The sequence below is a fragment of the Trachypithecus francoisi genome, unplaced genomic scaffold, assembly GCF_009764315.1.
Source record: "Trachypithecus francoisi isolate TF-2019V2 unplaced genomic scaffold, Tfra_2.0 Lachesis_group5, whole genome shotgun sequence".
Taxonomy (NCBI): Eukaryota; Metazoa; Chordata; class Mammalia; order Primates; family Cercopithecidae; genus Trachypithecus; species Trachypithecus francoisi.
The window spans coordinates 142,912,379-142,935,481 of NW_022681470.1; the positions used below are offsets into that span (position 1 = coordinate 142,912,379).

General features: G+C 55.9%; 2 protein-coding genes across 4 annotated transcripts; one reads left to right on the forward strand and one right to left on the reverse strand.

Moving 5' to 3' along the window:
- Positions 1 to 175: 175 nt before the first annotated feature.
- On the reverse strand, positions 176 to 13,182 carry TRIP10 (thyroid hormone receptor interactor 10). Of its 2 annotated transcripts, XM_033198558.1 has the most exons (15): positions 13,057 to 13,182; positions 11,732 to 11,847; positions 11,576 to 11,632; positions 9,162 to 9,309; positions 9,017 to 9,079; positions 8,674 to 8,778; positions 8,449 to 8,577; positions 7,588 to 7,734; positions 7,294 to 7,488; positions 6,094 to 6,261; positions 5,729 to 5,838; positions 1,951 to 2,083; positions 1,575 to 1,714; positions 1,374 to 1,495; positions 176 to 630 (listed from the first exon to the last, which is right to left on the reverse strand). In XM_033198558.1, the coding sequence occupies exons 1-15, from the start codon at positions 13,078 to 13,080 to the stop codon at positions 482 to 484; spliced, it is 1,806 nt and encodes a 601-aa protein (XP_033054449.1). In that variant the 5' UTR covers positions 13,081 to 13,182; the 3' UTR covers positions 176 to 481. The 2 variants fall into 2 exon arrangements, with proteins under 2 accessions (XP_033054449.1, XP_033054450.1); XM_033198559.1 differs by lacking the exon at positions 6,094 to 6,261.
- A 2,019-nt stretch (positions 13,183 to 15,201) lies between these two features.
- On the forward strand, positions 15,202 to 22,763 carry GPR108 (G protein-coupled receptor 108). Of its 2 annotated transcripts, none has more exons than XM_033198560.1 (18): positions 15,202 to 15,369; positions 16,106 to 16,225; positions 16,862 to 16,912; positions 17,112 to 17,194; positions 18,492 to 18,616; positions 18,740 to 18,789; positions 18,882 to 18,950; positions 19,169 to 19,273; positions 19,534 to 19,667; positions 19,773 to 19,848; positions 20,282 to 20,355; positions 20,451 to 20,568; positions 20,676 to 20,806; positions 20,896 to 20,939; positions 21,308 to 21,357; positions 21,612 to 21,695; positions 21,782 to 21,906; positions 22,416 to 22,763. In XM_033198560.1, exons 1-18 carry the CDS (start codon positions 15,250 to 15,252, stop codon positions 22,486 to 22,488), a joined length of 1,632 nt encoding a protein of 543 aa, XP_033054451.1. In that variant the 5' UTR covers positions 15,202 to 15,249; the 3' UTR covers positions 22,489 to 22,763. The 2 variants fall into 2 exon arrangements, with proteins under 2 accessions (XP_033054451.1, XP_033054452.1); XM_033198561.1 differs by lacking the exon at positions 15,202 to 15,369 and adding an exon at positions 15,527 to 15,829.
- The last annotated feature ends 340 nt before the right edge of the window (positions 22,764 to 23,103 follow it).

The following is a 23,103-nucleotide window of genomic DNA, read 5'->3' on the forward strand; positions in this document are numbered from 1 at the left end:
AAGCAGATACCCACTGACAATGATATAGGCCAACTTCCAGAAAGGGGCAGGGTTGACCCAAGGTGTGCCCAAGATCACCTTCCCTTCCTCATTCCCTGCGTGGCCTGTAAGAAACGTGGTGTTAGATACTTCCAGTCCCAGTATCTAAATCCTCTAATAAGGCACCGACTCCAGGAACTTTATGTAATTTCTTTTTTTTTTTTTTTTTTCCATTTTTGTATAAAACAAAATGGCCGGAGCCGAGCGGCAGGAAGAAAAGATGTAAAACATGAGTATTTACATCAATGGTGGAACGATGGTAGAAGGCACAGCGGGTCCGTCCGGAGTGACAGGTGGGATTTGGTTGGGGATGGAGGGGGCAGCAGGTTACACAGGTCTCAGCCGAAGCCACGGGGTCAGAAATAAAGTGCATAGGTCCTGGGGCCCCCCGTGGCCCAGAAGCAGCAGCCGACAGCCCCCTTCTTCCCGCCTCTGGCAGGGTTCAATTGAGTGTGACTCGCAGGTAGGAGGTGGGCACATAGCCCTCGCCTCCCTCTTTCCGCCTGACCCGGGTCCAGCCGTCCCCTTTGTCTTCTTCCATCAGACTGAGGTCTTCACCCTCGGCCATAGAGATGGTGCCCTCGCTGGACCCTGTGATGGGGGTGGGGGTGGGCCCAGATCTGCTTTAGGCAAATGTATTATTTTTATTTTTTATTTTTATTTATTTATTTTTTTGAGACGGAGTCTGGCTCTGCCGCCCAGGCTGGAGTGCAGTGGCGCGATCTCGGCTCACTGCAAGCTCCGCCTCCTGGGTTTACACCACTCTCCTGCCTCAGCCTCCCGAGTAGCTGGGACTACAGGCGCCCGCCACCTCGCCCGGCTAGTTTTTTGTATTTTTAGTAGAGACGGGGTTTCACCATGTTAGCCAGGATGGTCTCAATCTCCTGACCTCGTGATCCGCCTGCCTCGGCCTCTCAAAGTGCTGGGATTACAGGCTTGAGCCACCGCGCCCGGCCGCTATTTTTTATTTTTGAGACTGAGTCTCGTTCTGTCGCCCAGGCTGGAGTGCAGTGGCGCGATCTCAGCTCCCTGCAACCTCCGCCTCCTGGGTTCAAGGGATTCTCCTGCCTCAGCCTCCCAAATAGTTGGGATCACAGGTGTGTGCCACCGCACCTGGCTAATTTTTGTATTTTTAGTTGAGATGGGGTTTCAACATGTTCGCCAGGCTGGTCTGGAATGCTTGACCTCAAGTGATCTGCCTGCCTCAGCTTCCCAAAGTGCTGGGATTACAAGCCTGAGCCACCCGCCCAGCCCTGCTTTAGGCGAATTTAAACTGAACCTAGCCAGAGACACTGCCACCCATCCCCCACCAAGCCCACTCTGGCCATTCTCACCTTCAAAGTGGTAGATGGCCACACAGTGACCTATGGGCGATGTGGGTTCCTCCTCGAAATCCTCATCAAACTCCGTGTAAATGGGGGTATCCTGGCTCTCTTCCGAGGGAGGCTCTTCAGAGCTGTTTGGGGAGAATTCGGCAGATAAAGACAGCCCCCCTGGGACCCTGGGAACAGACTCACTGTGGCGTCACCCCTCACCTCTCCTTGGTGTCCTGTGATCCGCTGTTCCTGCTGCTGTCTGGTGGGGCGCTAGCAGGGGGGTCGGGAGGCCGGGCGTGCCGGCTCAGGCTGTCTCCCCGGTTGCTAAGGACTCGACTTTCAGCTTCTGCCAGCCACGCCTGGGAGGAGGGGACGGCAAAATCGTTCCAGGGCAGAGCTCTGGGGTCAGCTCACTCTGGACTCAGAGGTTCCCTGAGATCACCCACGCACAGCCAACGCTGTGATGGAAAACAGTTGGAGACCCCCCCAGCTCCGAACACCTCCCCTCTCCCCGACCCCCCAACCCCCCCACCCCACCCGGCAGTGACTCAGCCAGGCACGCTGGCTCCCGCCCCTCCCCAGGGTCTTTTCTGACCTCATACTTCTGCACTTCCAATTTCAGCCGTTCGATGTTGCTCAGGGTTTCAGCGATCTGGGGCTCCAAGCTGGCGGGGTCTCCCATCTGGGGTGTCTTCTCATAGACATCCTTCATTTTCTTTAGGGCTTCCCTATGACAAGGGAGACAGGCAGACAGGAAAACATAGTTCCGTGTGAGATTTCTTGTTGCTGTTTTGTTTTGTTTGAGTCAGGGTCTTGCTCTGACTCCTTCCCCAGGCTGGTGTGCAGTGGTGCAATCATGGCTCACTGCAACCTTGACCTCCCCGGCTCAAGTGATACTCCTGCCTCAGTCTCCTGAGTAACTGGGACTACAGGCCTGCATCACCATACTCGCCTGATTTTTTTCAAAAATTTTTAGTAGAGATGGCATCTGGATATGTTGCCCAGGCTGGTCTCAAACTTCTGAGTTCAAGGGATCCTCCTGCCTCAGCCTCCCAAAGTGCTGAGATTAGAGGCATGAGTCACCAGGCTCCATGTGATTTAACAAGCGAAATACAGGGGTTTTGCATCAAGGAGCAAATAGCAAGGCAGGACAATGGTTAAGGATGCAAATACTAGTACCCGACTGCCTGGGTTCGAATCTCAGTTTGAGTATTTCCTAGTTGTGTGAGTTTGGCTTAAATCATTGAACCCCTGCTGCTGTTTGCTTATCTTGGAAATGGAGATAATGATCCAACTATCTCATGTGGGTCATTGTGAGGATTAATATAATGCCTGATACCTAGTAAGTCCTCACTATTACTGATAAACATATTGAGTACCTACTGCATACAGGTACTATTCTAAGCATCAGAAATATAACACTGGGCTGGCCGCGGTGGCTCACATCTGTAATTCCAGCATTATTTTGGGAGGCTGAAGTGGAAGGATCACTTGAGGCCAGGAGTTCAAGACCAGCCTGGGCAATAGTGTGAGACCTGTCTCTAGTAAAAAATTAAAACAATTTTTAAACAATTAAAAAAAATGAGGGGAAGGAGGGGGTGGGGAAAAAATAAATAAATATAACACTAAACAAGACAGGATCTTAAGTCTGCATGCAATCTCTCAGGAAAACTTGAAAATTCGAATAAATCCATGTACACTGTTTAGAATAGTGCCTAGAATACAGTAAGTGACTAATAAATACTGTTATCATCATTATCATTAGTTTCTCATCCCTGCCTCCTCTATGTCTGTACATACAGGTACTCACAACTATAATAGACCTTTGGAAAAGACCAGATCTGAGCTCAACTTCCTTCCAGTTATTTTTTATCTTTTTCTGAGACACAGTCTCACTCTGTCGCCCAGGATGGAGTGCAGTGGCGCAATCTCGGCTCACTGCAAACTGCGCCTCCCGGGACTCTTGTGCCTCGGCCTCCAGAGTAGCTGGGACTACAGGCGCACGCCACCATGCCTGGCCAATTTTTATATTTTTAGTAGAGACAGGATTTCCATACGTTGGCCAAGCTGGTCTCAAACTCCTGGTCTCAAGCCATCTGCCTGCCTTGGCCTCTCAAAGTGCTTGGATTACACGTGTAAGCCACTGCACCTGGCCAACTTCATGCCGGTTCTAATACCTGACCCACTTTACAGATGAAGAAACTGAGGAATTAAAAGATGAAACAAGCTACCCAACACCTCAGAGATGAAGCTGGAAATCAAGTTCAGTTTGTCGTGACTCTAGAACACGCACCCTTAATCCCTCCACCAGAGAAACCCAGGAACTAGAGAGTTCTGAATGGAACTTTACACCAATAAAAGCCATTCTGTCTAAGAGGTTACATGCAAATGGCAAAATATAATTTGGCTGCCTGTTTGCAAGTGGCAAACGTCATTCCTATTATGTAACAGGACTGGGAAGAGGATTTTGTTGCTTGGAAAGAGTGAGTAAAGATTCTTTTTTTTAATCTGGCAGATTTTTTTATTGTTAATATTTTAAGTGTTTGAGCCGTTAGATAACCATATGCTGCTTTTTTTTTCTTTTAGCCAATTAATGTGGTGAGCTAGATGGATACATTTTTTGATATTGAACCATCTTTGCATTATTGTGATAAAACTCAACGAATGGTAGCTTTTTTCTTTTTCTTTTTTTTTTTTTTTAGTTTTAAAAAAAATTTATTTAGGTTTTTCTTCTTCTTTTTTTTAAGAGATGGGGTTTTACTGTGTTGCCCAGGCTGGCCTTGAACTCCTAAGCTCAAGCGATCCTTCTACCCAGCCTCCCAAAATGCTGGGCTTATAGGCATGAGCCACCATGCTCGGCTAATGTATTATTACTATTATTATTTGAGGTGGAGACTCGCTGTATCGCCCAGGCTGGAGTACAGTGGCGCAATCTTAAGTCACTGCAACCTCCACCTCCCAGGTTCAAGAAATTCTCCACCTCAGCCTCCCAAGTAGCTGGAATTACAGGCACGTGCCACAATGCCCAGATAGTTTTTGTATTCTGTTTGTTTGGTTGGTTTTTTGAGACGGAGTCTCGCTCTGTTGCCCAGGCTGGAGTGCAGTGGCGCAATCTCGGCTCACTGCAAGCTCTGCCTCCCAGGTTCACAACATTCTCCTGCCTCAGCCTCCCGAGTAGCTGGGACTACAGGTGTTCGCCACCACGCCCGGCTAATTTTTGTATTTTTAGTAGAGACGGGGTTTCACCATATTGGCCAGGATGGTCTCGATCTAGTTTTTGTATTTTTAGTAGAGACAGGGTTTTACCATGTTGGTCAGGCTGGTCTCAAACTCCTGACCTCACGTGATCCACCCACCTTGGCCTCCTAAAGTGATGTATTATTTTGTAAACACTGGATTTGCTTGGCTAGGATTTTGCATCTATTATCATAAATAAGGTAAAATGAGCCCTCGATTTTATCTTCTTGAATTCTTGGCCATTGATTTGGGAATCAGGATTCGTCAGCCTAAAGAGGCTGACAGCTTTCACTCTTTTTCTGTTTGCTGGAATGACTTGTATAAGATAAGAAGTAACTGTTTCTTTTTTTCTTTTTGAGACAGGGTCTCACTCTGACACCCAGGCTGAGGTGCAAGTGGTGCAATCACAGCTCACTACAGTCTCAATTTCCCAGGCTTAAGCCATCCTCCCACCTCAGACTCCTAAGTGGCTGGGACTATAGACACAAACCACCACATCCAGCTAACTTTTTTATTTTTGCTAGAAATGGGGTCTCACTCTGTTACCCAGGCAGGTCTCAAACTCCTAGGCTCCGGTGATCTTCCTGCCTCAACCTCCCAAAATGCTGGGATTGCAGTCGTGAGCCACTGCATCTGGCCAAGAAGTAACTGTCTCTCATAAGTGTGGTAGGAATCACCTGTAAAACTGTCGGGGCCTTGGGATTGTTGGGGAGATCTTTGAGTACCACTTAAATGTCATTCATTTACAGACCAGGGCAGTGGCTCATGCCTATAATCCCAGCACTATGGGAGGCCGAGGCAGGCAGATCAACTGAGGCCAGGAGTTCAAGACCAGCCTGGCCAATATGGGGAAACCCCCACCTCTACTAAAAATATAAAAATTAGCTAGGCGTGGTGGTGCATGCCTGTGGTCCTAGCTACTCAGCAGGCTGAGACACAAGAATTGCTTGAACCTGGGATATGGAGACTGCAGTGTGCTGAGATCATGGCACTGCACTCCAGCCTGGGTAACAGGGTAAGACCCTGTCACAAAATAAAATAGAATAAAATAAATAAAAATAAATAAATAAATAAATGGAAATCATCTACTATTTTATCATGTTCCTTGCCTGCCCTTCCCCACCCCACCACCTTACCTCTGGTCAACCTCCTTCTGAAGTTCACGACTGCGTTCTTCTAACTGCTGTTGAAGCCGCTTTCGCTGCTGCTCTGGGGGCAAATGGCTAAAATCCTCGGTCACCACTGTCTGCAAGGTGGGTAGAGGGCTGAATTTGGGATCAAGGAGTCTAGGCTGCCGGACTCTGCACCCTTCTGAGATATTTCACTTCCTTCCCCAGCCATGGTTCTTGGTAGCGAGGCCATGCACAGAGCAAAGCGGGTCTGGGTTGGGCAACCAGGGAAGAGGGGCCCAGCCAGCGGCAGGAAGCGAGCCCAGGGTCCCGCCACCCGCCGCTGGGCAGGCTAGGGCCACCACCTTCTCCTGCCCCGAGGCCTCACTTACCCCACGGCTGCCTCGAAGGCTGCGGAAGGATGCTAGCCTCGGTTTGACCGACTTACTGATCTCGCTCAGTATGGCCAAGGGGTCACGGCCGGAGCGGGGGGACGGGGGTCCGTTAGGCAATGCCGAGGGTACGGGACCCCCCAGGGGGGAGAGGGGTGGGGGGCGAGGCTACCGGCGGGGGCCGGGGAGGGGGATAGGTTGAAGGGGTGGGGGGGGTGTAGGAGGATGTAGAGAATGAGGACGAATGAACAGAGGGATGGATGCATGGATGGACGGATGGACGCGAAAAGAAAAAAGGAAAAACAAAATGGAGAAAAGAAAAAAACGGTAAGAAAACCACAACTCAAGATAACACAATCACACAGAGAAAATGCATGCAGGAGCGACACAAAAAAATCTGGAAAGTGGCGGGGAGGATGTTGAACTGTAAGCCCGAAAGCCAGAACTCTCACACCCCCGGTATCTCCTAGGTCTCTGGACTGTTATGTCCGGGAGCAAGCATGGGTCCAGGAGGCAGGGAGGCCCATGTCTCTCTGTCCACTTAGCTTTCTGGGCTGATACTCTAGAAGACGCATGCAGGAATCCAGGTCTCAGACAGGTGTGAGGCCACAGAGGACACAAAAGATAAATAAACAAAAATAAAACCACAAGCTGAGAGGGAGTGGAAGGCAGGAAAATGAGAGGGGTTAGGGGCGTCAGAGGTTTAAGCTCGGGGATCACAGGTGTAAGTCAAGGAGAGGTATGAGAGTGTAAGTCAAGAGGGACCCAGAGTATAAATCAAAGGTATAAACCAAGGGTGCTAAGGTATATTAAAATCCAAAAACCCAAGAAAACAGGACGTGCAGGGTGGCTCCCGGAGTCCCATCAGCAGGATGGAGAGAGAAACTCGGGGAGTCCCCAGGGATGGTGTCACCAGCCCTCAGGCCAGCCCTGAATTCCACCAGCAGGTTTTCTCCCAGCATCCCAAGAAGCAGCAGACAAACGCCACAGACCTCCCCACCCTGCCCCCGCCTTCGCCTCGGGGGACTCCCAGGCCAAGCGGCCCGCCCGCCTTCCTTCCCTCCAGCCCGGGCTGGCAGCCAAGAGGAAAATTCCTGCCCGGGACTCGGCGTTCAGCAGCTGGGGCTGACTCAATAGGGGCCCCACTGTCCCCACCTCACTGTCCTTCTCCCCCACCATCCCAAGGGTCCCGGCCCCCACCTTGTTCTTCTTGCCAAAGGGCCAGCGCTTGGTGCGGATGCGGCCTGGGCCTCGGAGCTCAGGACGTCCTTCCGAGGGGGTGCCCAGACTGCTGTCCGAGGGTGCACGGTTCATGGGCTGGCTGAAGTCCTCGAATTCCACGTCGCCCGGGCGGGCAAAACCTGACTTGTGCAGCTCTATAAGGACTTGGGAGTCCTGGGGGAGGGGGACAGTGGATGAGTAGTCAAGTGACTAGCATATGGGGACTTCCCTCTGCCCTTCCCATGGCCCACTGGGCCCAGACCAGGCACCCACGTTCTTGGGATCCACAGCATTTGCAGCCACCTTCATGCCCTCCAAGCACTTGGCGATGATGGGCACCACCTCCAGCTCGGCCTCCGACAGGAGCCCATACCCGGCACCCAGGCGGGTGGCCCTGCGTTCATCCATGTCTTGGAGCTTCTGTAGGGATGGGGACAAGGGTGGCTCAGGGGCGCTAACGGAGGGACTAGAAGCACAGTGATTCACTCTGCAAATATGATCGCACTCCACGCTGGCCCCAGCCCCAAGCCAGTCTGGAGGGGAAGACGGACTCAGGAAGAGAGGCTCCAGCCCAGTGTGGTTGGGGAGAGACACAGTGCCAGGGGGATCTCAGAGGGGGACGCCTGCCTAGGGGGTCAGCAAAGGCTTCTCAAAGGAGGAGACAAGGGAGCAGGGATTTGAAGAAAAAGCAGAACGAGCCCTGATACTCCCAGGGCCAGGGATGGGACAGAGAATGGAGTGCTAGATTGAAAACAGGAGAGGGGAAATTCGAGACCTTTCAGAGAGGTTGTTAGAGGTGGAGCTTAAAATCATAAGTAGGAATTTCAAAAGGAAAGAAACCTTGCTTGAGCCCAGGGGTTCCAGGCTGCAGTGAGCTGTGATTGTGCCACTGCACTGCCTGGGTGACAGAGCCAGGCCCCATCTCTCTATAGAAGTAAATAAACAAACAAGTAAAAAGCATGCCCAGCAGGAAGAACAGCTGACTGAAAGCACAGCTCACTGTTATGATAGGTTTCTGATTCCCTTTCAATCTAGGGACTGGGACATTGCAGCTGGGGTTTTGACGAATGTGTAGGAGTTGGCTAACATTTGGGGGCTTTCGGGAAGGTAGGTCTGAGAACCGGGAGCACTCACATCGAATATCTGGGGCATCTGTGAAAAATAGAAGTGGGCTTGGTCTCGGTTGAAGCGCTGCAGTTGAGCTGCATATTCGTTTTTGCTTTCTTCGGCCATATGACTCCGAAGGTGGGCTTGCTGCTTGGCCTGAGGAATGAGGAGGTGGAAGGTACTGCCAGGTTCTGGTCATGTCCGACCCGGACCCCCTAAGCTTGTCCCAGACCCCGCCACCCCCCCACACACCTTCTCCACGTCAGCCTTGGTGGCGTTGATATCCTGGTCTAGCCGTTCAGCAGTCTGGGCTGCCTTCTCTGCCTCCCGGCAGTCCCGCTCAAATTTACGCTTACTCTGTGTAGGGGACAGAACCAGAGTGAGGGAGCCACCCTCCCAAAGACAGCAGGGTGGGAAACCAAGGTTTCAGGGGTTGTTGGGATGTCAACCAGTAAGTAGGGGACAAGGGCGTATTGGAAGCCTATGGGGCAGGGAAGGTCCAGGTCTGACAAAGAGGGCAGGTCCCTGACTCCGGGATCTGTAACCCTGACTCCGTGCCTCCGGGCCACAGTCACTGCCACCTCGGCAAACTCACATTCTCCAGCTGTTTGAAGCCGTTTTCCAGCTGCTGCTGGGCCCGCCGCCCTTCTTGGAAGTGCTACAGAAAGAAGAGCGATAAGGCTAGCCAGGGTTCCAGCAGGAGCCCTTTGCAAAACCTGAATGGGCAGGGGGGTCCTCACCATCTTCCTCTCCTGTTTCATCTCTTGTGAGTACTTGGTCAGCTCAAGACACACACGGACACTGAGGTTCTCGGCCACCAACTCCCGCTGGCCTGCAAAGTCATTCACCTCCTGGAGAATCTGTACGAAGGACTGTTGCTGGCTGAATCTGGGGTAGGATGAGAATCGGGGAACAGGGAGTCAGGCCCCCCAAATAGGCTGATGCCCCAGGACGCACCTCCAGGTGGAAAAGGGTTAAGCCCCAAGAATTTAATCCTTGAAGCAATGACAAGTTGTGGTCCATGTCCCCATGTCCCTTAACCCCAACCTTATAGAATGTATCTTTTTTTTTTTTTTTTTGAGACAGGGTCTTGCTGTCACCCAGGCTGCAGTGCAGTGGCATGATCACGTCTCACTGCAGCCTCAAACTCCTGGGCTCAAGTGATCCTCCCACCTCAGGCTCCCAAATAGCTGCGACCACAGGCACACGCCACCATACCTGGCTATTTTTTTTTTTTTTTTTGAGATGAGGTCTCAAACTCCAATCCCCCCGAACTCCACCTCTTCCCGCCTCGCCCTCCCAAAGTGCTGGGAGTACAGGTGTGAGCCACTGCACTGGACCTCGAATGTATTTTGGAACACAGAATTTTCCAGTTTTTTTTTTTTTTTTTTTTTTTTTTTTTGAGACGGAGTCTTGCTCTGCCACCCAGGCTGGAGTGCAGTGGCCGGATCTCAGCTCACTGCAAGCTCCGCCTCCTGGGTTTACGCCATTCTCCTGCCTCAGCCTCCCGAGTAGCTGGGACTACAGGCGCCCGCCTCGTCGCCCGGCTAGTTTTTTGTATTTTTAAGTAGAGACAGGGTTTCACCGTATTAGCCAGGATGGTCTCGATCTCCTGACCTCGTGATCCGCCCGTCTCGGCCTCCCAAAGTGCTGGGATTACAGGCTTGAGCCACCGCGCCCGGCCATTTTCCAGTTTTTAAAGATGGTATACTGAGGTCAAGAGATCAAGACCATCCTGGCTAACACGGTGAAACCCTGTCTCTACTAAAACTACAAAAAATTAGCCGGGTATGGTGGCATGTGCCTTAGTCCCAGCTACTCAGGAGGCTGAGGCAGGAGAACTGCTTGAACCTGAGAGGCGGAGGTTGCAGCGAGCTGAGATTGTGCCACTGCACTCCAGCCTAGGTGACAGAGCGAGACTCTGTCTCAAAAGAAATAAATAAATAAAATAAAGATGGTGTACAAGGCTTATACCATCTTTTATGCATCATTTCAGTGGGGTTGGGGACATCATTTTATAATCAAACACCATATCTATTTTTTTTTTTTTTGAGACAGTCTCACTCTGTTGCCCACGCTGGAGTGCAGTGGTGCGATCTCGGCTCACTGCAACCTCTGCCTCCCGGGTTCAAGGGATTCTCATGCCTTAGCCTCCCGAGTAGCTGGGATTATAGGCACCCACCACAACACCTGGCCAATGTTTGTATTTTTAGAAGAGACAAGGTTTCACCAAATGGCCAGGCTGGTCTCGAACTCCTGACCTCAAGTGATCCACCCGCCTAGGCCTCCCAAGGTGCTGGGATACCGCGCTCAGCACTTTTTTTTTTTTTTTTTTTACAATGAGAGGTGTTAACATTCATACTAAGTGGGATAAAAGTCAAAACTACAATTACCAGCCTGGCTAACATGGTGAAACCCTGTCTCTACTGAAAATATTAAAATTAGCTGGGCATGGTGGCAGGTGACTGTAATCCCAGCTACTAGGGAGGCTGAGGCAGGAGAATCACTTGAACCTGGGAGGCGGAAGTTTCAGTGAGCTGAGATGGCGCCACTGCACTCCAGCCTGGGTGACAGAGTGAGACTCTGTCTTAAAAAAAAAGAAAGGAAAAGAAAACTACAACTAACAAAAAGTTCAGGTCAGAGACTGCCGCCAAACAAGTGACCAAAGCAACTTGATTTCCAGGGCTTTTTGGATGTTGGAATTGGGGACTCAAAGTAAAGTCAAATGCTCCTTACAGCATTTAATATGGACTGCACACCGTTTTAACACATTAACTCAGCTCGTGTTCATGCAAGACCTACAAACCTGGAGGAATCGTCATCATCCCATTTCACAGATGAGAAAAACAGAGGCGCAAAACTTTAAGTCATCTGCCCAAACTTACTGGTTTTGTAACTGCTGGGGCCTTTGTATTTAACAGTTAAGAAAAAGAGTGGCAGAAAACCTGAATCACAAGCCCAAGGCAATTCATCTACACAGTAGTGGACTCAGGATTCCAACCCAGATAATCCCGCGTCTTGCATCCTTGCTCTCACCTCTAGAGGGGGAAGTGAGAGGGGCGGCGTGGGGTGTCCCCAGCTGAGGGAGGGGAAGTGAGACCCACGCACGGCCCTTCCCCACAAATCTAGCCCTGCAGCCCCTCTCCAACCTTACTTGGACTCGGGATCATCCTTGGCAGGTCTCTTGGGCAGATATTTTTTCACCAGGCTCCTAAGGGGAGACAGAGGTAGGAGGGCTGAGCCCGCAGTCCTCCCTCCGCTCCCCCTCGCCCCAGGCGCGTCCTCCGTAGCGTCCACCCCAGGGTCTCACCGCAGTTGTTTGGCGTAAGCCTGTTCCACTTCGGTGCGTTCTTTCACGAACTTTACGTATCTGTCCAACAGGTCCAGCCCCCACTGCGTGTGACGCTCGAGCACCTCGAACTGATCCTGACAGGGGACATGGTGGGGGAGGAGGAGAGAGGAGCCGGGGTCACGATCTTGGGACCCCACAACCCGCCGACCAGACTCCCAGGGAGCTCCAAGTCTCTGCCCTCCTAGGAGTGGCTTCCCAGCGCCGCCCCGGCCTGGCGCGGGGGGAGGCAGGAAACTGGCGGGAACCCCCTCTCCTTCCCGGGAAGGGCCGGAGAACAGCGCCCAGGCCCCAGCCACCCCGGCCGGGAGATAGGGGTCTCCGACATAGGACCGCCAAGAGGGGCGTGGAAGGGGACAGGGCCACTCCCCCAGCTCGGGCTCCCCTAATCCCCCCGGATTCCGGAAAATCCGGCCGGCCCGGCGTGAGTCAAGGCCAGAGGGGCAGGGTTCCTCGCAGATTGGGGGCCCCTGAGTGGCCAGGGGGCAGGCACCAGGTTCCCTGAATCTCCTTGCTTCCCGGGATCCCCCAATGGGTGACTCAATTTCCCCCACTGACCCCACTACACATCCAAAAGAAATCGCAGAGTTGGAGGAGGGAGTGGCGGTCTGGTTACCCTCGCTGCACTGAGAACTCAGGGATTCCACCACCCCCAGGAAGGGGAGGGGTCAGAGGTCCGGCTAGGATAGGGGGAAATTTCTGGGGCTTCCAGGGCTGAGGTTATAGGCGACCAGGGGGCGATCCCGCCCTGGGCCTGGGGAAGCCAGGGAGGGGGATTATGCCGAGCTTAGCATCCCCCTTCCCCTCCATGAGTGTCCCCAGCCCCTAGGTGTTGATGAAAGGCGAGGGAAAGGGCGGTCAGGCCTTCTAGGTCCCACGTGGGTGGGGATGAGGGTGACCAGAGGGTCCCCTCCCCCCTCCCAGCCGGACAGGCGGACGACGGGCAGGGACCCAGGGGCCGTAAGATAAGCCGCCTGCCCGGCCAGGGCGCCCAAAATAGGTGACCTCTCCCAGCCGCCCCGGCCGGGCCCCAGGATTCCTCTGCCCGCCTCACTCGCAACTCTGTGCCTCAGTTTCCCCATGCCGGTTCGGCAAAGTTGCCCTTCGCCCCTGAGCGTGCTGAGACTCCCAGATACACTCCGGGAGAGGGCGGAGGGTGGAGGGCGGGGACCCAGGGGTTGGTGGAAGGGAAAGGCGCGGAGCCCCCTCTAAGATACATTGGGGACAAAAGGGGGGTACCTGGACCCCAGCAAAGGGGAACTTAGAGGCGGGCCGATTGGACTTACCCACAGCTCAGTGCCCCAATCCATGCTGCTCCCGCCGCCGCCGCCGCAGCCACCACCGCACCCGGTCCCCGCCGCCCGCCGCCCTCCGCCCTCCCCGGGGAGACTCAGCCGAGGGCGGTGCGCCTGGCCCCGCCCCACCCCGCCCGGCCCGGCCCACCCCAGACTCTTCCACGCCCCCCGCACGCTATGCCACGCCCCCACCCGCGCGGAGCCCTAGTCCTGCGCCTCGGGGGCGGGGCCCAACGGACGCTCCGCCCCCTTTTAAAGAAACGTTGCCACTCGACGCCGCTGTACCCCTTAAAGAACCCCCACCCATTTTTCCAAATCCTCGGGGTCCCTCTCGTCCTCTCATCTTCCTTCCCCACTCCAAACGGTTCTTTCTATCTCCTTTTCCCCTTTCCCCGCAATTATTCCTTAAAGGGCCAAGATACTAAAACCCCAAACTCAAGAAGTCCTTCCTCAACCCCGTTGCAGGGGCAACCTGAGGTCACCCCGTTCTTGCGAGCCGGCCCGGCTCCAGGCGTCTAGGTTCGTCCCACTAATGGTCTGGTCCCTCCGGCCACAGGGCGGATGAGAGGGCTTCGATCCAACCCAGGACGCGCCTCCGCCAAGGCCGGGTCCATTAGCTCCCGCACCGCATCCTGTCTTCCCTCCCCCAGTCTCCGCTGGGAAACTGAGGACGGGCTGTCCTTGGGGCGCCAGGCCCAGGCCCAGGCCCTTCCCCAGCTGCCTTCCAGTTAGCTCCTGCATCTGCCCATTTTCCAGTCCCATCCATGAAAGTTTAATCTGGTTTAATTCTCAGTACCGCCCCTGAGATTCCGACTCCGCCCCTCCCCCAGACATCTGTCACCTCTCCCATAAAAGTCTGTTCACACCTTGTAAATCCCTTTGAGGTGCGGGGATGAAAGAGAAGAGGAGGCACCGGGGATTCCCACCCCCATTCTCTCCGGCCTTTGGCGCTTTCTCTGTAGCTACAGAGAAGACGGGGCGTCTTGCAGGGGGGCCCTTGGGGATACCTTCCCCTTACACAGAGCACCCAGGCTCCCAGGACAGAGAGATACAGGTGAGCCCAGGAGAGCTTTGAGAGCCCACACCGGGACTGATGTCTCTGCTGGGACCTGGCCCCACCTGCTGGTGGCTTCTGAGCTAGAAAATGTCTAATTGCAGTTGGGCAACTGAACCCAGTGAGTTTAGTGGCTCGTCTGAAATGGGGGCTCAGCCTAGCAAAGTTTTCAGTTCACCTCTGCTCAGAGACACAAATTGGAATTGGGGTTCAACCCAGGTCAGCACCACGGTGGGGATAGGGTCTCAAACTGAGGCCAGAGGCTTAACCAGAAGCATTAGAAACCCAGTAAGGGGTCAGGTCCAATCTGGAGTCAGGGCTAGTCCAGATCGGCGGCCTAAACCAGAGATTAAGCCTCAGTGTGTGGTGTGGGGGACGAGGGGATGTCAGAATTTCAGGCTGAAGTTGGGACTCAACTTGCAGGGGGAGTTCACCTGGGGTCCGAGTTCAGCCCGGAGTCCGGTCTAGCCTGTAATCTGGGGGTGGGGCTCCAATTGCCTCACTCTGGAATAAAAGGCTTAACCTAAGGCTGGGGTCTCAGCCTGAGGTCATAGGTCATCCTAGGGTCAAACTTTAACCAGAGGCCAGCTTTAGGCCTCTCTGTGGCCAGGAAGATTAGGAAAACAGGTCAGGCCTGAACAGATGCGTGTGTTTACCAAAAGCCTGAGCTCTGGCTGGGAGCCATATCCCTGGGGCAAGAAGAGGAAGTCCGTCCTTGGCGATACTGGGAAATGTAGTTTATTTAATGCCTTGTTGCACTTGTCTGCTCCCGCTGCATTCTGGGTAATGTAGTCCGGGACCGTTAAGACTGGGTGGAGAAATTCCGCTTCAAGGGCCGGATATCAGATCCATGACAATTGGTTAGATAAACTGCTCATTAAAGCACATCCTGGACAATCTTTATAGCGATTGGCGAGAGTGAGCGCGGGGGTTAAGCGTTGTCGGCACTCCCATTCGGAACCGGTGCTGTCCATCGGGTGTCGTAAGTAGGCGGGCTTGCGGAAAGGCAATTGCTGATTGGTTGGCGGACTGGAAATCCCGAAGCGCCGGGTCCCGCCGTGCGGCCATTGGCTCATCGGTGGGCGGGCTTCGGCGCCAGAGGCGGAGTCGGGGAGGCGGTGGCTCCAGAGATGGCAGTGAGCGAGAGGAGGGGGCTCGGCCGCGGGAGCCCCGCGGAGTGGGGTCAGCGGCTACTTCTGCTGTTGCTGTTGGGCGGCTGCTCCGGGCGCATCCACCGGCTGGCGCTGACGGTGAGGCCCGCCGCGTGAGGGTCTGGGGTCGGGGGCGCAACTTTGTCTCGGAGAAGCCCCCTGGCTTGGAGTGGTCTCGTCCTCCCTCCCCCGCCCCCGACGCGGGATGGAGTGGTCCGGCGCCCCCCGTTTCCGGGCCCGGAGTGGTCTCGTCCCGGGATCCCCTTCCGTCCTCCGGATGGAGTTGCCGGGCCCGCCTCGCTGGGGTCGGGCCCCTCCCTTTGGGGGCGTGGCTCCATCTCTTGGGGACCACCCCCCCCGGTTGGGTCTTAGTCCTTTAAATTATAGGAATCACTTTTGGGGCGCTAAAGATCCTGAAGCCGCACAGCGGGGTCCTGGAGGGCCTATAGAGTGGGGTCCTCGGGGCACTTAATGGGATTTGGGGGGGTTCCGTTGAAATGTTGCTGGGAGCTCAACTGGAATCTAAAAGTTCTTCCGGAAGGTGGCCAGCCCTTCCGAGGTGAATAACTGTTCTCTGGGTGGTGCTCATCCCAGTGGGGAGACTTCCAGGTGCCCCAGGATCTCTGTTCGTGGGCTCTCAGAAGAGAGGTCGGAGAATGCAGGACCACCCTTTCCCTGCAGGGAGGAAGTCCCTCTCAACTTTCTCTTGTCATCCTCGGCCTTTCCTAAACAGAGGGGTACCAGGAGGCCCTTCGGGGGATCCTCGTGCCAGACTCCTGGGGCTGGGCAAGCGGAAAGAGGTCTGAACTGCCTCTGCCTCCTTGGTCTCCGGCAGGGGGAGAAGCGAGCAGACATCCAGCTGAACAACTTCGGTTTCTACACCAACGGCTCCCTGGAGGTGGAGTTGAGCCTCCTGCGGCTGGGCCTCCGGGAGGCAGAAGAGAAGTCCCTGCTGGTGAGGGACCTTGAGGAGTTTGCTAAAGGAGAGCAGGATGCAATCGCCTGGTTCTGGGTTCCCAGCTCTGCCTCTACCCATGTAATCTTGTGAAAGTCCCGTGATCTCTCTGAGCCTGTTTCCTCATCTGTAACTGGGAATACTGACCTCTTAAACAGGATGTGCTAGGCACTTTTCTTAAGACTTGGGGGACAGGCAGGACGCGGTGGCTCGGGCTTTGTAGTCCTAGCACTTTGGGAGGCCAAGGTGGGAGGATTGCCTGAGGCCAGGAGTTCAAGACCAGCCTGGGCAACATAGTGAGAACCCCTGTCTCTACAGAAAGATTTTAAAATTAGCCAGGCATGGTGAGGTGTGCCTGTAGTCCCAGCCAGTCGGGAGGCTGAGGTGAGAGGATCGTTTGGACCCGGGAGTTCGAGGCTGCAGTGAGCTATGATCCTGCCACTGTATTCCAGCTTAAGAAACAGAATGAGGTCCACCCACCACCCCAACTCTGAAAAAAAAAGAGAGAGTGTGTGGGATCTAGCACACACTAGGTGTTCAGTAAATGTGAGGTTAGGTTTCTATTGCTACTGAAAGGGATAGCTGGGAGGTCTCTACTGTCCCTCACACCCTCCCCCTTTTTTTTGCATCCACCAGGTGGGATTCAGTCTCAGCCGGGTTCGATCTGGCAGAGTTCACTCCTATTCAGTGAGTGGAGGGAATGGGGAAGATGGGAGAAGGGGCTGGAGGGAGGGGGTGGGGTCTGTCCTCTGCACCTGTAACCCAAAGGCTCCTGTTCTTTCTCAGAGGCAGGAGCAGGAAGAGCCCCTGGGTGGACAGGGAGGGAGACAGGGTGGAGCTGGGCCAGGGGAGGACTAACCAAGACTCCCTCCTGCCCACCCCCTAGACCCGGGATTTCCAGGACTGCCCTCTCCAGAAAAACAGTAGCAGCTTCCTGGTCCTGTTCCTCATCAACACCAAGGATCTGCAGTGAGTTGGGGACCGGGGGCTCCTTCAGATCCTTCCTCTGCGTTTCCCTGTGTGATGCCCACAGGCACCTGGGCTGATCAGGTGGGATGAGAAGCAGAGAGAGAAAGCCACTTTTTACTTTTGCCTTCAAGTCTTCTGATTATTGGAAGGAAGGAGAGAGTGACTCGGCGGGTTGGTGTCTCAGGGCAGAAGGCCGGGATACAGAGGGCTGTTGTGAGAAGGAATAACAATTGTTCGCACATGTTGAGTGCTTCTGGTTTGCCAGGCTGTGTCCTGGAGCTTTAACACATTAACTCATCGATTCCTTATCCTGTGATCATCTCTGCTCTTCAGATGAGAAAACTGAGTCCCAGGAACTGGGATTTGGAGCCAGGCAGCCTGGGGCCAGGGTCTGACAAAACCATGTTGCTTTTCTGTAGATAAAATGTTTTATTTTTAAATAATATACTTAGGGCCGGGCAATGGCTCATGCGTGTAATCCCAGCACTTTGGGAGGCCAAGGTAAATGGATTGCTTGGGCCCAGAATTGTAGACCAGCCTAGGCAACATGGCAAAACGTTGTCTTTACCAACAAAAAATACACAGGAATTAGCTAGGTATGGTGGTGCACGCCTGTAGTCCCAGCTACTCTGGAAGCTGAGGTGAGAGGATCGCCTGAGCTGGGGAGGTGGAGGTTGCGGTGAGCCAAGATTGCACTGCTACACTCCAGCCTTGATGACAGATCAAGAGCCTATTATTATTATTATTATTATTATTATAAAGTAGGGTTGGCCACAGTGGTTCATATCATTAATTCTAGTGCTTTGGGAGGCTGGCTGAGCCAGGAGGATCACTTGAAGCCAGGAAAACAAGACCAGCCTGGGCAACATAGGGAGACCCCATCTCTAGAGAAAATTTAAAAATTAGCCAAGCATGGTGGTGGTGCCTGTGGTCCCATCTACTCCGGAGGCTGATGTGGGAGAATTGCCTGATGCTAGGAATCTGAGGCTGCAGTGAGCTGCGACACACACAGTGCTCCAGCTTGGGTGACAGAGCAAGACCCTGTCTCTAAAGAAAAGAGAAAAAGAGTAGATTGATGTCATGGGAAATGACAAATAATTGCTGGTGCAGGCAGCACAGGAAAGCGGTAGCCATCTTGACCAATGGAAACCAAAGGCTGAAACTCAGTAATAACTGACTCGGCTGGACCCCCGCCCTGCAAGAGGATGCCAGAGGCCACTGAGTCCTTTGCCTGGGCTTGTGTGCCTGAGCCAGGTTCGGCCCCCCAGCCTCATGCCGCACCCCACCCTCCCCGCAGGGTCCAGGTGCGGAAGTATGGAGAGCAGAAGAAGTTGTTTATCTTTCCTGGGCTTCTCCCCAAAGCGCCCTCCGAACCAGGGCTCCCAAAGCCACAGGCCACAGTCCCCCACAGGGTGGATGGCGGTGAGTCCGGCTGGCTGTGCCATCAGGGGTGGATGGGCAGGTCTGCCCCGTGCAACCTCATCCCATTTTCCTGCCGCCCCTCTATCCATCCATCTCTTAAAATCACTGCCTGGTCTCTTACAGGAGGGACCTCTGCAGCCAGCAAGCCCAAGTCAACACCCGCGGTGCCTCAGGTTTCAGGGAGGTGGGGCAGAAGGGAAGATGGCACACCCCAGGGCCCTGCGGGGACCCAGAGCCAGCTGATGGAGGGGCTCTGTCCCTTCAGGGTCCTAGCGGGAAGGACAAGGAGCTGGTGTTGGGTCTGAGCCACCTCAACAACTCCTACAACTTCAGTGTGAGTGTCTGCAGCGCCTGCGACCCTACCGTCACCCCAGAGCATGGGACCCCCGAGCTGAGCCCTCCTGCAATCCTACCGTCACCCCAGAGCACGGGACCCCCAGGCTGAGCCCTTCTGCAGCCCTACCATCACTCCAGACCATGGGACCCCCAAGCTGACTGTCGCCCCAGACCACAGGACCCCCAGGCTGAGCCCTCCCCTCTCCCCCCGCCCAGTTCCACGTGGTGATTGGCTCTCAGGCAGAAGAAGGCCAGTACAGCCTGAACTTCCACAACTGCAACAATTCAGTGCCGGGAAAGGAGCATCCATTCGACATCACGGTGAGTGGAGGGGAGGGTAGCAGGGCCAGGGAGCGCCCAGTGGGGGCCCGGAGCGCCACGCCCCGCTTAGCTTCTCCCAGCCCCCCGGGTGTGGAGTAGGAGCTGTTCTACCCATTTGGGAGATGGGGCCACCTGAGGCTCAGAGTGGATAAGTGGCCCCGTAGAAAGTGGAAGAGCGGGAGACCCCCACTCGCTGCTCTCCCAGGCCAGAGGTCAAGCTGTGCCGCTGCCACCGCCGCCCACCACTGTCCCCTCCCCAGGTGATGATCCGGGAGAAGAACCCCGATGGCTTCCTGTCGGCAGCGGAGATGCCCCTTTTCAAGCTCTACATGGTCATGGCCGCCTGCTTCCTGGCCGCCGGCATCTTCTGGGTGTCCATCCTCTGCAGGAACATGTAATGCCCCTGCCCCGGGGGGTCTTCCATGTCCCTTCACCAGACCCCCATCCCTATGCCCTGCTGATGCCCCCCCACCCCATCTCTCCCTGACCCTCCCACCAGGTACAGCGTCTTCAAGATCCACTGGCTCATGGCGGCCTTGGCCTTCACCAAGAGCATCTCTCTCCTCTTCCACAGCGTGAGAGCCTTGGACGGGGGGGCAGCTGGGGGGGGCTGGGAGGAAGAGACCATCTGGGCCATCCCCCAAATCTCTGCAGGCCCTGGGCTTGTGGGAGGGCCATCCACCAGCTCTCCACGTGTCCACCCATTTTACCAGTGTGGCCAGCCGCCCGTCCCCTCTGTCTGCCAGTCCCGCTGGGCAGCTCTGTCCGTCACTGTCCCTTGGTTCAGCTGTGAGATTGTCCAACGGTTCACCCTTCCAACTGTGACCGTTCCCTCCATCTTTTCAGCCCCAATTACCAGTTTTGAGTCCCACCCACCGCCCTCATGATTCAACTTTCTGACCACCCATCTGATGGTGACGGTCTGTGTTCCTAATCCCGCCCCCACCACCACCACCAGCCTCCCACCTCTCCGTGTGCCTCACTGTCCGTCTGTCCGTCCACCCCCAGATCAACTACTACTTCATCAACAGCCAGGGCCACCCCATCGAAGGCCTTGCCGTCATGTACTACATCACACACCTGTGAGTGCGCCCGCTCTGCCTGGCAGCTGGCGGGAGGCGGGCAGGGGAGGGCGGTCCCCCCACCTCATCATCACGCCCTCCCCTGCCCCCACCAGGCTGAAGGGTGCCCTTCTCTTCATCACCATTGCCCTGATCGGCTCCGGCTGGGCCTTCATCAAGTGCGTCCTGTCGGATAAGGAGAAGAAGGTCTTTGGGATCGTGATCTCCATGCAGGTGCCGACGGAGCGGCCTCCAGAGCAGGGTGGGGAGGGCTGCACGGGGTGGTCGGGGCAGAGGGGAGCGCGCCGGGCAGTGCCCACCCACCCCCGCCACCTGCGCAGGTCCTGGCCAACGTGGCCTACATCGTCATCCAGTCCCGCGAGGAGGGTGCCAGCGACTACATGCTGTGGAAGGAGATTTTGTTCCTGGTGGATCTCATCTGCTGCGGCGCCATCCTGTTCCCCGTAGTCTGGTGAGGACCCTGCCCCCGGCTGAGGCCCTGCCCTGTGCACATGGGCGATGTCCGCGCTGACTGCACCCTGTGTCCTCCACTTGTCCCAGGTCCATCCGGCATCTCCAGGATGCGTCTGGCACAGACGGGAAGGGTGAGGCCCTGCACCTGTGGGCCCTCTGTTCATGGCCCTCTTCCTGCCCCAGGCCCTTCTTTCTGCCTCTTGGATGCCCTTCCTGGCCTCTCTGCCCAGCCCCCAGACCTCTGCCTCCCTGGATACCCCAGTCTGGCCTCTCTTCCCCCCAAATGCCTCTCTCTGGCCTCTCTGCCCCATTGGGTGGCCCTTCCCTCCTCTCTGATCTCCCCCTTCGGCCTTTCTGCCCCACCTAATGTCCCTCCAGACTTTCTGCTCGTTGGACACTCCCTCAGATGTTCTGTTTGCCCCCTCTCCCAGCCCCCAGCCCCCTTGCCTCCCTCCCGCCTTCAGTCTCCCCTGACCCCCCTCTCTGTGCCCACCCTCAGTGGCAGTGAACCTGGCCAAGCTGAAGCTGTTCCGGCATTACTATGTCATGGTAGGAGCCCGCCTCGCTCACGGCGGGGTTGGGAGGATTACCGACCTGCTGCATGCCCACCCTAGCCCCTCCGCCGCTGCCCCATCCCAAGGCCCCCACCCAGGCGCCCCAGCCCGCGGTCCATCAGTCCAGCCCCACGCCTGCCCACGCCCCCACAGTCCTGGCCCCACGCCTGCCTGCGCCCTCACAGTCCTAGCCCCACGCCTGCCTGCGCCCCTGCAGTCCTGGCCCCATGCCTGCTTGCGCCCCTGCAGGTCATCTGCTACGTCTACTTCACCCGCATCATCGCCATCCTGCTGCAGGTGGCTGTCCCCTTTCAGTGGCAGTGGCTGTACCAGGTGAGCCTGAGGCCCGGGTAGGACAGGAGGGCGGCCGCGGTGAGGGGGGCATGAGCCTGACACCCCCACTCTGTCCTGTCCCCCAGCTCTTGGTGGAAGGCTCCACCCTGGCCTTCTTCGTGCTCACGGGCTACAAGTTCCAGCCCACAGGGGACAACCCGTACCTGCAGCTGCCCCAGGAGGACGAGGAGGATGTTCAGATGGAGCAAGTGTGAGCCGGGCACCATGGCAGGGCTGGCGGCTCTGGGGGTGGAGTAGGGGGCGGGCAGCTCTTAGGGCAGGGTGGGCACGGGGGAGGGACTGTAGCAGCCCTAGGGACAGTGTTAGGGCAGAGCCTGCTGTTGAGGAGGGATGGAGGGGAGATGGGGGCAGCCAGGGCAGCTGTGCAGGTGGGGACTGGACAGCTGTGGAGTGCCTAAGGCTGGGCTGAGCTGGGGGTGGGGTTAGGGCCGCTAGGGCGACACCCAAGGCTGCTCTGGGGGCGGGGGTGGGCGGGGCCTAGGTAGTTGGGGTGGAATGGGTGGGGCCTGGGCTACCGTGGGGGTGAGGTGGGTGGGGCCTGAGTGGTTCCGGGTGGAGTGGGCGGGGCCAGGGCTGCTGTGGTGGGGGCGGGGCCTAGGTGGTTGGGGTAGAAGAATAGGGCCTGGGCTGCTGTAGGGGACGGGTGGGCGGGGCCTGCTGCCCTGCAGCGCTGGACGCCTCCTTGCTGTCTGCCCCCAGAATGACCGACTCTGGGTTCCGGGAAGGCCTCTCCAAAGTCAACAAAACAGCCAGCGGGCGGGAGCTGTTATGATCACCTCCACATCTCAGACCAAAGGATCCTTCTCCGCCAGCATTCCTCACTCCTGCCCTTCTTCCATAGCGTATGTGGGGAGGTCGAGGGGGTCCATGTGGACCAGGCGCCCAGCTCCCCGGGACCCCGGTTCCCGGACAAGCCCATTTGGAAGAAGAGCCCCTTCCTCCCCCCAAGTATTGGGCAGTCCTGTCCTCACTCCGGGACCACCCCTCCCTTCCAGCTCTATGTACAATATAGCTATATGTACAATAATGACCAGTCTGTTTGGCTAGGCCGGTGTCTTGCCTTTTTGGGGGTTGGGGTCTACACGGAGGTTGTGTTTACAATGTAGAAACCTGTTTTCGCTGTGTGTGGGGGGGGCAGAGGGTCCGTGTCTTTGCACATTCAATAATATTCATTCAGTAACAGCTGCATGCAGGGCCCAAAGTCAGGCATTGGGATGGAGCAGTCACCAAGACCCACCTAGTCCCAGCCCTTGAGGGGCTCCCAGTGCCCAGGGTGGGGGTCAGGCAGAGGGACATGTCACCTGGCAGTACCATCACTGGGCCATCAGCGCTGTGTCGGGGACTACACAGGGCCCTGACCCAGCCGTGGGGGTCAGGGAAGGTCAGT